At 40.7% G+C, this 14,586-nt stretch overlaps 1 protein-coding gene across 3 annotated transcripts in view; it reads left to right on the top strand.

Moving 5' to 3' along the window:
• The window catches only part of TMEM182 (transmembrane protein 182), a 57,392-nt gene that overhangs the window by 24,214 nt on the left and 18,592 nt on the right, over nucleotides 1–14,586 (top strand). For 2 of the 3 annotated variants that reach the window (XM_002709841.6, XM_089327447.1), the window contains exon 4: nucleotides 10,472–10,609. The exons of the other annotated variant lie outside the window; for it this stretch is intronic. In XM_002709841.6, coding sequence (XP_002709887.1) covers nucleotides 10,472–10,609 — 138 coding nt within the window. The remainder of the gene's footprint in view (nucleotides 1–10,471; nucleotides 10,610–14,586) is intronic. 3 annotated transcript variants of the gene reach the window in all.

Genomic DNA, 14,586 nt, shown 5'->3' with positions numbered 1-14,586 from the left:
AGGCTGAAATAATAAACATTTATTTCTCATAGTTCTGGAGCCCAGAAGTCCCAGATCATGGTGCCAGCAGGGTCAGGCCCTGGGGTGAGCCCTCTCCAGGGTTCCTAAGGCTGCTTTTTCCCTATGTCGTCACATGGCAGGAAGACAGTGTTTTCTCTTTTCCTTTTCTTGTAAAGCCACTAATCTCATGAGGAGGACCCTGTCTCATGATTTTATCTAATCTGTTTACTCCTCAAAAGCCCCATCTCCCAACTGTTGCATATGGGGAACTGTGGGGCTTCAGCCTATGAATATGGGGAGGGAGACAAAGAAACTCCCAAACATTCGATCTGCAGTCATTTTAACTGTTGTGGAGGAAAAAGCAGAAGGAACCACAATGGGAGGATTGGAGCCTAGAAAGCTTAGGTGGATCCATGCCAATTTCTTTGAAAAACAGAACAGACATAGAGATTAATGGCAGGTGGAAGTGCCACCCAACAGCCTGCATTAAATTCTTGAACTTGTTATGCACTGGCTGTTAAACTTTTGAGATGTGGCTTGCTCTCTCTGAGGAAAGAACATGTGTAGAGGTTGAGGAACTGTGTGGCGTGCAACTCCTTCTAAGTGAAAGTAGCAGCTCACAGGGATGAAGACTCCAGTGCTTCTTAACCTGGCTATGTATCTCAGTCTCCTGCGGACCTTGGAAAAGACAGGCCTGTGCTCTCTCCCAGAGATTCTCATGCAACTGGCCTATTTAAAACTCTTAAAGGGACGCTTAGGTACCAGTAGGGTTGAAAGTCATTGACCTGGGCCCCCTTCCCTGCAAAGGCAGCAGAAGGCAAGGATGACCATGGAGCTGGAGGTCAGGTTCTGGGTGTTCTCCTGGCCCCTGAGTTGGGCACTGAGTGGCTTGTGTGTACTGTGTGTCCTCACTGGCTGCTGCTGCTACCCAACTCCAATCACTTATTACAAATGGCCCTCAACCCATCATAAGTCAAACTTATCAAAAATTTAAAAAACACATGGAACACCCTGAATCTACTGTGCATCCTAGCTGAGCAGCAAAGTACATAGTAGGGTTTCAATAGTTTACCTTTGGGGCATCCTGAAACTGTGGCTACCTCTGCCCAGCGGCAAAAGAGGGAAAATGCCAAATTCTAATTCCAAATGTGATCCTCCTTTTTTTGTTTGTTTGTTTGTTTATTTTACCAAACTTGTATTGTTTTGGCACCATCATAAAGTTGAAAAACCCTGAGTGGAAACCTCCCCAGTCAGGACCCCTGTGTACTGCAGCTGCCATCACCCCTAGTAGCTGTCATGTTGCAAAAGCGCTCTGCCCAATGCTGGCGAGCCTGAGCCTCCCCCCTCCCCTCCTATCCTTCTGAACTCCTTAGCAGGGGTCCTTGAGATAATGAATGTGGATGCACTCTCAAACTTGGGAAGCTCCCTACTCTGCAAGAAGACACCCCAACTTCTCCAGCTTCAAGGACTTTTCCAAAGTCACGGCCACAGTGTAAAGTGGAGGCCCTGCACTTCTCACTTGGCGCTTTCCCTGAGCTAGCCAGTATTTACAGTAGGAAGGTAAATACAGTGCACTGTATCTCTCAGTGTTCTTTTTGTCCTGAAAAAAAAAATGAAGAAGAAATCGATGGACCGTGCAGGACCCTTGACGGAGCTTGGCATGCCCACAGCCGTGCAGTTCAGATGCGGACATACTGTACAGCCTGTCCTTGTGCCGTGGTGCTGTATTTTTAGAGCTGCCTGACAGTGCCAGCCCCAGCAGCACGCAGAGATGAAGGACAGCCGAGCTGGCCTGTGCGGCAGCGTGCCTTGCCTAAAGCTACAGCAACATATGCCGGGGACCCTCGTTTGCCGTGGAGGGAGGCGGAGGGGGATGATGTGTTTTGTTTTGGCTTCGTTTGGAACTTTTTATAGCACTTCACACTGTGCGCTTGAGGATGTGTCGAAACAGAGGATTTGCTTTCTGAGCTAGTGTGGTGGGTGTCTGAGGCAAGATAGCAAGTTTTGAAAAATGAGTCACGCTGAAGTTTATCTTAAGCTGCAAATAAAATATTTACATTTGTACATGTACAATAAAATAACTTATCAAAACACTATGAATTTGGAATTGTGATCATCTGAGTTGACTTTTTTCCTGTGTACTCGGGGTGAAAGGAAGTTTGTTGTGTTATTACAGGATTGTGCAAAATCAAGAGGGAATTTATTAATAGTTTAGCGGAACAAGCTGCTTTGGCACTCAGATGAAGACCCATGAACACGCCCTTTGTTTGTGCTGGTTTCTCACCTCCTGTTTCTACAACGATACTGGAGCTTTCATTTCTTTTCTAATCACCCAGCTTTAAGTCAGGCTACCATGAGCTTCCACTTGGACTGCTGCAAAAATGACCTAACTGGCTTCCCTTGTTCTATTGTTTTTCTGGGCAATTTGTTCTCCACGAGAATGTAGTTACAACAGAGAGATTTTGATACCAGTTTAACTGCTCTCCCCGATTAATCACCCTCAGTGGCTCCCCAGCCTAGTCTGGTAAAGTAGCAGCTCTTGGCAATGACACTTAAGGCCTTGCCTGCTTCTCCAGGTTCTTCATTTTCTCTTCCCTGCCTCCACCAGGGTGGCAGTTCAGGGAGGGGGACTTCCTATTCCACCTTCCATGGAATTCTTTCCAAGACTAATTGGAATGACCCCGCCCCTGCCTTCTGCCTCTTGGAGTCCTTGTCAGATATCAAGACCTAACCCAGGATGGCTTTCCTCACTGCTGCCCAGCCCTGTGGCAATGGCCTGTCTCTTTGAGAGTCGGACGGGTGCCATGAAATCCATGCAGACCTCTAGGGCACTCATCACACATGACGTTAAGCGTGCTGGCTGTTCCCCTGCTGGAATGAGCTGGCGAAGGTAAAGATTGTGTCTGCTTTCAGAAATTTTTGATGCCTTGAATGTAGACAGCTGTCAGCATATGTTTGCTAAATTAAGTGGCTTCTGGTTGTCAGCAATGCACCCATTTGCCAAGCCAGCCTGGCAGGGTCGCTCTTAGGGGTCCCTGGTAAGGTACTAGTTTGAGTTATTGGATAGATCAGAATGGCTTGGAGTGGAATTTATTGTAAAATAATCTAGTTAAAACTTCAGACTGCTTTTGCCCATCAACCAAATTAATGATATTTTAGTGAATTTTTATAGCACTCATGTTCCTACTGGAAAAGTAATTACTATGTGACTTCATTTTTCTTACTCTTTTCATGAAGTGTAAAATAGATGCCTATTCTGCCATTAACTTCCTATTCACGGCAGTCTGCACACATGCACAGGCACACACAGAGACACACCACATATGCACAGGCTTGCACACACATACAGGTTCATTGAAATAGAAACATATACAGGCACACACACAGAAATGTACCACACCCAGACACACAGATACAGACAAGCAGATACACACAAGCACACAAATACAGGCACACTCATACAAACACCACACATAGAACACCTACACAGACATGTAGACATGTGTTGTGTGCACACAAATGCAGGCATACAGACACACATGCACAGACTTGTACATAGATAGGTACACTCATATACACATACAGGTCCACACAGAGAAACACACTCACACACATGCATACCACAGAGGCACACTCATGTGGACACATGCACTCACATATCCACCCATACTTATGTGCGTAGTTAATAGCCTACTTTATTTGATGGCCTTCACTCTCCTGTAGTTGGGAATAGTTTTCATGTTTCCTCCCTGAAGGATTCATAAACCGTGTTTCCCTACGCTGACTACTTCTGTCACTCTGGAATGTGACCCTTTAGGTCTATCCAAGATATGAGCTACTGTGATGTGTGTTTCAATAGGAAATTTGAACTTGCAATGCTGTTAATATCCTTTATATCATGTACTTTTTATGAATATGTCTTATTCTATGAAAATAGTTTTTCACTCCATTTATGATGGGATTGGTCTAAAAAGTGTTCATAGAAAATGCATATTATGAAAAAATATGCTAGCCAGCGCCGCGGCTCACTATGCTAATCCTCCGCCTACTGCCCAGGCACCCTGGGTTCTAGTCCTGGTTGGGGTGCCGAATTCTGTCCCGGTTGCTTCTCTTCCAGTCCAGCTCTCTGCTGTGGCCTGGGAAGGCAGTGGATGATGGCCCAAGTACTTGGGCCCTGCACCCGCATGAGAGACCAGGAGGAGGCACCTGGCTCCTGGCTTTGGATCGGCACAGCATGCCGGCCATAGCGGCCATTTGGGGGGTGAACCAATGGAAGGAAGACCTTTCTCTCTGTCTCTCTCTTTCTGTCTAACTCAGCCTGTCAAAAAAAATGCATTATTTCAAACTTTTTATGGCAAAATAAACTGACTAGTTCTACTTTTCTATGAACTTTTTGAGGACCCCTCATACATTCTTAATAAGCTGGACAATCTCTAGTGATTTGAAGACTCTTTTATCTATAAATAAAAACAGTGTACTCAAATAAAAACTAAAATATGACACTTAAAGGAAAAAGTTATAAAAGTATGAAAGGATATACTTGCACAGAGAATGTTGTCCTATTTCAATCTAGGTCTATTAGAATGAAATCACTAAGAAATTGCTAGTGAAAGTGATACAATAAATCTAAGTGTTTAATCTGGGAAAATAAACTCAATAATCTAGAAGAACTACTTATATAACATCAGTTGTCGGGCTGATTACTAGTCATACTCCTCATTGCAACCCCTAGCTCAGGAGCTCTTTCCTGGGTCAGTTCACCAGTTTATTTCAAATCAATGGAACTTAATTTCTTTGAAAACAATAATTATTCCTGACCTTTTACTGATTCAAATGAATCTTTAATTAATACAAATTGTAATAATATAGATTACATGTACATCTATTTATGCTATAACACATATCACCTTATGTTCAAGATCTCAAGAGACTGAAATAATATAAATCATTAACCAAACCAAATATTTGCCCCCAAAATTTCTTAAGTCAAAAAACAAAAAAGTTTGTGGAAAACGGAATTGAAAGATAAGATGAGAAGAGGAGCCCCATATTATATTTGGGTCTCAGAACACATGCACTTCACTGCCTGTTGAAGCCTCTCTGATTGTCTCTGTTCTACTTTGGATAGTGAACAAACTATCCAATTCCAGCCAGCAATTCTCTATTATGATTTAACATTTTAATTCTGGAATCAAAGTGTGATGCACATGAAAATGTGTCATATAGTCAGCAAAGGAAACAGGAAGTTCCAAGAAACCTTGTAACAGCCTTGAAGTTGTGCAGTCTTGAATGTCAGAAGCATAGACCAAAAAATAGGACACATGGTGACAGCACTGAGGAATCTTACTTAGAGGCTATTTCTGTATGGTCAAAACTCTCCAGGCAGCCAGGCCCCTCTTCCTGAAATACCACTCTGGTGCTTCTGCTTTTTACACAGGATTCAAATCAAAATTCAGGTTCTTTTGCCAGGACAGATGAAGGACCAGGAACTAGCAGTTGTCAGAAATGTCACTAGCCCTCCTGGGGCGTTTATTGACTATTTTGCTTTCTTCCTTCTTCTCCCTCAACATGTGTGTTCTGTCTTTCTTGCATCTCCTCTGCTTTCTTCTGTGCAAAGACTTAAACACTATTGCTTCTCATCCCTCTTTTCCAGTTTCCAGGTCTCAAAGGATCACAATGATTATTCCAACTCATCTTTTCAAAATGTATTTCATAAGACAGGGGACAGAGGCCATGTATTGCCTTTCTTTGTGACAAATGTCTACTCCCATGTATTTGTGTATTAGGTACCTAGGAGTAGAGTCACATGATACAAAACACAGCCAGTGGATTCATAGAAGGTTAATGATCAGGGACATTTTCCATAGGAGACAGTTTAAAAATTTCATGGAACCTCCTGTATTGACAGTCCACTTTGCCTAGATATAACTTTTGTGCTGTCCTGTGGGCTATAATTTAAAGTGGTTTTCCAAAGTCCATTGTACATATAAAGCAGCACACAAGGCTCTCTGAGGGATATAATTTATTTTCCTATTGCTGAATATAATGTCACCTGCTGTGCAATGATAATGCCATTTTAACAATAAGAGCAGTAAAAGCAACCACAAAGTAAATGCCACTCATTGATCTCTTATTACACATCATATTCTTCACATGCATTATGAACAATTCTTCTAATTGTACTAGAGCATGGATACAATCATCCCTGCTTCACAGAAGAAGCAGCAAAGGTTCAAGAACCCTCAGCGATTGCTCCAGGGTTGCATGGCAACAATGGAGAAAATACTTGGGTCTGGCCGGTGCCGCGGCTCACTATGCTAATTCTCCGCCTGCGGCGCTGGCACCCCAGGTTCTAGTCCTGGTTGGGGCACCGGTTCTGTCCTGGTTGCTCCTCTTCCAGTCCAGCTCTCTGCTGTGGCCCGGGAAGGCAGTGGAGGATGACCCCAAGTCTTTCGGCCTTGCACCCCCATGGGAGACCAGGAGGAAGCACCTAGCTCCTGGCTTCAGATCAGTGCAGTGCGCCGGCTGTAGCAGCCATTTGGGGGGTGAACCAATGGAAGGGAGACCTTTCTCTCTGTCTACCTCTCTCATTGTCCATCTCTATCTGTCAAAAAAAAAAAAAAAAAAAAGGAAAGAAAATACTTGGGTCACTTAAATTCCAATAATCTACATTTTTCTAGTATGTTATGCTGATTAAATTTCAAAAGTCAAATATTGTTCAAAAGATCAAGAGAAAAGTCGTCTACTATATTTACACAGATATCCACCATTTATTTTTCTCTTCCTTCATGTCTAAAGTTTTCTCTGATATCTTTCCCATTAGCCTAAAGAACTTCATTTAGCATTTATTTTACAACAGAACTGCTAACAATAAATTCTATCTTTGCTCCCTCACAAACAACTTTGGCCCTTAATTTCATTGAGGTGCTTTCATTATATGCAGAATTTTAGGTTGAAGATCCTTGTATTGCAGTACCTTAAAAATATCACCCTGACTTTTGGTGACCATCCTTCTTGATGGGAAAATTGTGGCTATTGGGCTTGTTACACCCCTCTGTGTAACATGTCACATTTTCCTCAGAGGTTGCTTTCAAGGCTTTTCTTTCTATGTGATTGTTGATATCTCATTTTATATGTAAGAGATGATTTATTTAAATTATCTTCTTTAGAGTCATTGAGTTTCTTGGATCCATAAATTTATCTCTCTTCAGAGCCAGTGTTGTGGTGCAGCAGGTAAAGCTCTTACCTACACCCATATGAGATGCCAGGTCATCTTCCAGCTGTTCCACTCCCTATCCAGTTCCCAGCTAATGACTTGAGAAAAGCAGTGGAAGATGGCCCAAGTCACCCACATGGGAGACCCAGAGGAAGCCTCCAGCTCCTGGCTTCAGCCTGGTTCTGCTGTGGCCATTATGTCCACTTGGGGAATGACTCAGCAGATGAGAGATCTCTCTGTCTCTCCCTCTCTCAATAATTCTGACTTTTAAATAGATAAATAAATCTTTTCTTAAAAACTTTGAGAAGTTTTCAATAATTATTTTTATGGTTGATTTTCTGCACTCTTGCTTTTGCCTTTGCTTTAAGGCCACCAATGAAACAAATGGAAAACTTGTAATATTGTCCCACAGTTTCTGAAAATTCATTCATTTTGTTTTTGCTCTTTTTCTTTTCTATTTCTCCCTTCAAGTTCACTTATTTTTCTTCTCTCATTTCCTTTCTCTTCTTGACTCTCAGTTTTTAAAACTTTAGATATTATTTTTTCTAATTCTAAAAATTCAGCTTAGTTTTGTTTTTTGTTTAGTTTTCTTTGAGAATTTTCCTCTTACCATTAGTTTTAAGTGTATCTTCAGTTCATAGAAAACAATTCTATAGTAGCTAGGTTAAGGTTTTCTGATAATTCACACATCTGAATTGTCTTTTTGATGGCATCTGCTGATTGCCTGTTCCTCTTGAGAAATGGTCAGATTTTTACAGTGTATCAAGTAATTTCAGGTTGTTTCCTGGACATTTTGAATATTATGTTGTCATACTTCCATACTGTTAAAATTCTGGAGAATTTGAATTTGCTGTAGTTCTTTTAACATGCAATCAACTGCTCATTCTGTCCTTTACTTCTGTGGTGGCAGTTTCATTGTCAACTCTGTTTTCAAATTCTTTACTATGCTGTTTGTGTCCTGCACCCTGGAGCAGGGACCACTTAGGAATTGCTCTGGTTCTTGTGGGGTTTTACACTGCTATTCAGTTTTCAAAGCCTTTGCTAAACTTCTTTCACGATTTTTTGTTGTTGTTGCTTGGTATATGTACGGCTTGCAGGTGAGTAGTTTCAAATAGAATTTTTGAGTCTCTTCTGCTCTGTCCTCCATGGGATTCCCCTCTGGTTCCTGGGATCCTTTTCCCAATTTCTCTGACCAGAAAGACTGGGTTGTCTTAGAGTTTTGGCCTCCTATACTTTGGCACAGCTACACAGCAAAACAGCAAGAGAAATATGAAAGGATGTAGTGGTGATTTCTCCACTCTGCACAGTGAGGGTCTCTTTTTTTCTGATTCCTCTATGCAGAAGATTGGAATCTTTGGTGCACAGAAACACACTCCCTACCCAAGGATTTAAAAAATTGAGTTAAAATATAAGTATTTTGTATTATTTCAAAAAATGAAACTAATGCATATTTTCATTAATACACATTTCCCATCACCTTTTTGAAGATTTTTCATATGCATGGATTTCAATGTTTTTGCACCAAAATATACCTATCCTTTAATTCCATTTCTGTGAACACTTTGCACTGTCCTTGAATACGGCTCACAGAGTGCCACTCAGACGTCCCAGACTCAGAGTTGACAATATTTCTTTTCTGCCCTGCTCCCTTCTGAACCTGAACACAACTGCTGCATACTTCCCAGTACCACCCACCTGGAAGCCAGCGCCAAGTGAGCAGCATTAGCATGTGCGAGCAGAGCTGGTCTTTTATTCCTGCTTTCAGGACTGGTTTTGTACAAAAACCCCAGCCCTTGTTTCCCAGCTAACTTACTGAGGTGGCTCCTGTTCTCAAATGTCCATCCCCAGTCCTCTTTCCTCTAGGATTTTAGTTGACAAATACATTACTTCTTTTCCAGGCAGCCTTGTTAAGAAAAATCATTTGTTGCCTTCTTAGAATGTTTCTGTGTTTTCTTAAAATATTATAATTTGACTAATATGTTTCACTGAGTCTTCCTCTGTTATTAATACCAATAAGAATTTATTTTCATGTTTTAGCCTTTGGGAAATGATGAATTTGTTTAATAGACTGGTAATTACCCAGCTCAAAAATGATCATTAGAATTCCTTTTTATTTGATTACCATATATCACCAAACCCATAGTCCATTTATCACCAGCTACATCCATTAATTCAGCCTTGCTTGTCCTTGACTAAGAGACTCCTGTACTTTTCACTTTTAATCTTTTTAAGGAGAAGTAATAATAGTGAGTAGTGTATCTTAAATATATCAGATTTAAAATTTCAGTTTTGCTTGGAAAGCATCATTGTACCAATTTTTTTTATGGTTTGTCTTGCCATTTTTATTGCCTTAGAAAATTTACACAGGAGCCATAATCTAAATAGAAGGGGACTTTTTTGTTTTATTTGAAAGGCTGACAAGGAGAAGGGGTGTTGCACAAAGAGAGAAAAAGGGAGAAGGAGAGAGGGAGAAAGAGAAAGAGAGAGAGAGAGAGGGAGAGAGGGAGAGAGAGAGAGATTCCATGTGCTGGTTAATTCCTCAAATATCTGAAACAGCTGACTGGGCAGGGTCAAACCTGGTAACTGGAAACTCAATCCAGGTCTCCCACAGGAATAGCAGAAATACAGCTACTTGAAGCATTACTTCCACCTCCCAGGGTTTGCATTAGCAGGTAGCTGGAGTCAGAGACTGAAACCAGTTATGGAACCCAGATACTCATATGGGATATGGTCATTTTAACCTGTAGGCTAAACAATTACCCCAGAAGTGGACATTTTGTTGGAGGTTTGGGTTTATCATTACCAGCTTCTAAGGGATCATTGTGACTCAAATGTATCTTATCAGGAGATACAAGGCAGGGCTCTGTAAATAATGTGAACACATCTTCATGTCCTTGTACATCTGGTGTAGAACGTCTACACATATGACCCAGCTGGGCGCCTGAGAGAGCTCTGTCTAGAACTTTAGGTGTCCCCACCTCTAAAGTAGAAAATCTCTAGTATATAATGTGTGTGGTGCAGATACCAAGCACAAGATGTTAATTGAAGGTCACCAACATTGACATCATTGAATCCAAAGTCATCCGATATCTCCTGTGTAAGATAATTCAGGGCCTGTTAGCCTAGGTTTCCGTCTAGTGGTGCTCTGGCTGAAATCAGAGAAATGAGGGGGTAAGAAGCTTAGCATGTGTCTGTCTATACTGTGTCCACAATCTAAATGTGTTTTCTTTTCTTCTTTTTTCCTGGCATCTCCAGTTTACCGTGGTTTCTGGGCAGTTCTGATGCTCTTAGGGGTAGTCGCTGTCGTGACCGCAAGCTTTCTGATCATCTGTGCAGCCCCCTTCGCCAGCCACTTTCTCTATAAAGCTGGGGGAGGCTCATATATTGCTGCAGGTACGTACAGTGCAAAGAGTGTGATTTCTTGCCATGGTTTCCCTTCATCTCGTCACGGCTTCCATTTCTAGATTCAACATCAGTCTTCTAACAGTAGTAATAAAACAATGTTTGCATGCAATAGTTCTTCAGTGTTAAGCACATGTCAGAGATTTTCCTGGGACTTTCCATTCTCCATGTAGTAACACACTGCATTGTCATAACAGTCATTGCCCATGTCATATCCCCATGATACGTTCAGAAAACTGAATCTTAGAGGGGAATACTCTGCAGTATTAATTCACTTGGAGGTGTGCAAGAGCATTCTAATCTCTTTTTTTGTGTGCTTTTTTCTTATTTTTAATATTTATTTATTTATTTGAAAGGCAGAGTTACAGAGAGAGAGAGAGAGAGAGAGAGAGAGACAGATCTTCCAACTCCTGGTTCACTCTCCAAATGGCTACAATGAAATGGCTGAAGTCAGGAGCCAGGAGCTCCTTCTGGGTGTCCTGCATGGGTGGCAGAGGCTGAGGTAATAGGGCCAGCTTCTGCTGCTTTCCCAGGCACATTAGCAGGGAACAGGATCAGAAGTGGAGCAGTTGGGTCTTGGTGCCTCTGTGGGATACAAGCTTTGCAAGCTGTGGCTTAATCTGCCCACTATGTCACACTGCTAGCCCCTTTTGTGTGCTCTTAACAAGATAACCCCATGATGATATATTTGGATAAGCATATGCCTGTGATTTGTTTATCATGGGTTAAACAATCATCTTTTTCTGTATCATCACTATTCAGTTTTCTTAATTGCGGTTCATATGCATTGTATAAACACATTCTCTTCTCTGTAAAACCTGAATTTATTTTAGTCAGCTTCCCAACTACTCTTTCTGATTCCTGGTAAAATGATCATGGTACAAATTTAAAAATAATGGAATAGGTGAGTCTTGTGAATTTTAAGTCTTTTTCATTTATTTTAGGAAGCAAAAACCAGACCACTAACTTGAAAGCATAAGCACAAGGCTATTTGTAAATATAACAAGTCTAGGAGAGGAGACAAACTTCAATGTCACTGAGACAACCAAACTGAGTGTGGCATCAGGTCAGAAGGCTGTGTCTTTAGGTGAGGTTGTTGGGACAGTTAAAGGAAAGGACCAGAATGGGTGGCTTTCCTGTCTTGACTGTCATTGTAAAAATAGTGTGTACTCCTGCTCATCATAATCACACCAAAACTCCTTCTGCCTAATATTGTGCTTTATTCTGCAAGAGAATAAAAATAATAGCCACATAGATCTATTCTGTTTAAAGGACTCCAATAACCCACTCTGAGAAGAGCCTTTTTTTAACCTATTTTGTTATTCTTTTGACTTTTGTTTCAACTTTGTTCTTTCATTGAATCTACCTATTAGAGATCATCATTTTGTAATGATCATTTTTACTGAGATATAACTAACATACAATTCAAAGTACCATTTTGAAATGGATAATTCAGCACTTCTTGTTAGTACACTCACAGAGTTATACAAATATCATCACCATCTGACCTCAGAACATTTTCAGCATATCTCAAAGAAACCTTGCCACCCACCATGTCCCATCCAGCGCTAAGAAACCTCTACCTTTGGTCTGTATGGGTTTACCTATTCTGGATAGTTCACGTATATGGCATCGTATTATATGTGGCCTTTTGTGGCTGGCTTCTTTCTCCTAGATTTCACGATATATGATCTTTATGCTTTAATTTATAATCTCTCAGATTCCTTAAAACTGAGCTCCTCCTTGGCCAAATGTTCCACTCCTCCAAACCACACTCCACCCTTGTCTCATTCAAAGTTTTATTTCAGATCATATTGTTTTTTTTTTTTTTTGGTAGTCTTCCCAGAAATAACAGTGCTTTTCTACAATGTGTAAATATTTGTGTTTTTTAATGCCTTCTTTTTCTTTTTAAACCTCAGTTCATCAATATAGAGAAATGATATAATAGCAGGTGTTTAGTACTAATGCTTTATGGGCAGTACAATTGTTTTAAGCTCAAAACTTACTTGATCCTTGATTTGGCCCTATTAAAGGATTGTGGTGTGTGTGTGTGTAAGTACTTTTGAAAACAAATTGTTGGTTATGTTTCCATTTTATAATTTGTGAAAGAAAGTAGTAAAGCCAAGAATTATATTTGATAGAGAACTCTGTAGATGCATCTGATATGTACCATGTACTCATATGCCGGTGAGCACTGGATTCTCTGTGATGAATTTTGTGTGCACTTGGTATGGGGCTTGAACTCAAGACTTCATTCAGAAGCCCCTTGGAAGTTCTTAAGTGTCCAGAATGTTCTTTAAGCCCACTCTGAAAGGCATTAAACTAGATGATTATGATGATACTTCCTTTAAACTTGACTTTGAATTTCCATCGTTTAGCAAAATTCTGTATTGTTTGTGTATTGACATTTGTTTCCCAAGAACAGAAAGAGGAATTCTGTTGCAGGAGATAGTATATTGGTCTTTTTATTTATTTATTTATTTATTTTAGATGGGAAAAGCAGTATGCTCAGGGGAAACTAAAATTTATAATCTACTAACACTTGCCAAAAGGAAACACAATCTTCTTAAGCCAAAACATCACCCTTAAATTTGAGCACTGTTTGACAGAGAATTTTAAGTGGCTTACTATTACCTGTTATTGTTTATTATTATTATCATTATTATTCAAAGCCAAAGATGGAAATGTTATGTTAACTTATGTGAAAATGAAGAAAATATGGAGTATTTTTTTGCCTTAGGTTTGCCAGTCAGCCAAGTTTATATTGTGCTACATTTCATTCAGAACCATGAGCATATTCATTGAGTAGGATGAAGTTAATTTATAATGCTCTCTTCGAGTAGATTTTATGTTTGTGCAATAAAGAGATCTCATGTTGTGTGCCAAGTATTCCAACATCCCTTTCTTTTTAGGGCTTGCCTCATCATTCCCTGCCTGGATCTCCCAGTGGCTGCCCAGTGCCAGCACACTGTGCTCTAAGTGGTTGTGGGTTATGAACAGGTGCTGCTTGGGCTCAGAGCGGCTGTGACTGCTTTGTCAATGCCATAAACATGACTGGATACTCTCTCTTTATTTGGGTGATGGCTTTAGGGAAGGGCAGACACAAATTCCAAATGGGCATTACTGAGCCTGTGTACATAGAATGATTCTTTGGCATCAGCAGGAAGACTGTTTTGGGGCATTCCATGGTTGGTGTGTGTGTGGGGGGTGCTGATATCACAGCTGTTGGGTCTGCGTCAGAGGTGGGGCCTTTGGTATTTGCCTGGCTAGGTCAACAGGCTTGGAGAGAGGCGTGGAGAGCAGGTGTTACCCTGCCTAGCACTTGGGCAGAAGGCTCTTGATAAAGTTTGTAGAAGATCAAAAGTAAAAGGAAGTTTATTTTAGTGCAAAAAAATTTTGAAACCCAGGGCCAGAGCTGTGGTAAAGTAGGCTAAGCATTCGTCTGTGGTGCCAGCATCCCATATGGGCACAGGTTTGAGTCCTGGCTGCTCCACTTCTGACCCAGCTCCCTGCTAATAGCCTGGAAAAGCAGTGCAAAATAGCCCAAGTGCTTGGGCCCAGCACTCACATTGAGACCTAGAGGAAGCTACTGGCTCCTGGCTTCAGATTGGCCCAGCTTCAGCCATTGCAGCCATTTGGGGAGTGATGCAGTAGATGGAAAACCCCTGTCTCTCTTTTTTTTCTGTCAAATAAATGAATTAATCTTTTTTTATCTTTTATACTATATAAATTTAATTCAAGGACATGCCAGTAAGAGGTGAGTAGCTTAGTATGGCAAATTTTATGAACAAACAATAATATTAATTGGATCTAAATATAAAGAAACTTTTTGTTTGCCTTACCAGCTTACTGCAGGGAAACATGATTGTTTAAGATTTGTTGAATTTTTTTCAATTTTTATTTAATAAATATAAATTTCCAAAGTACAACTTTTGAATTATAGCAGCTTTTCCCCTCATAACCTCCCT

This window comes from Oryctolagus cuniculus, chromosome 2 (genome assembly GCF_051225735.1).
Source record: "Oryctolagus cuniculus isolate XC-2025 breed Fujian yellow rabbit chromosome 2, ASM5122573v1, whole genome shotgun sequence".
NCBI lineage: Eukaryota > Metazoa > Chordata > Mammalia > Lagomorpha > Leporidae > Oryctolagus > Oryctolagus cuniculus.
This window is presented reverse-complemented; position numbering and strand designations above follow the sequence as displayed.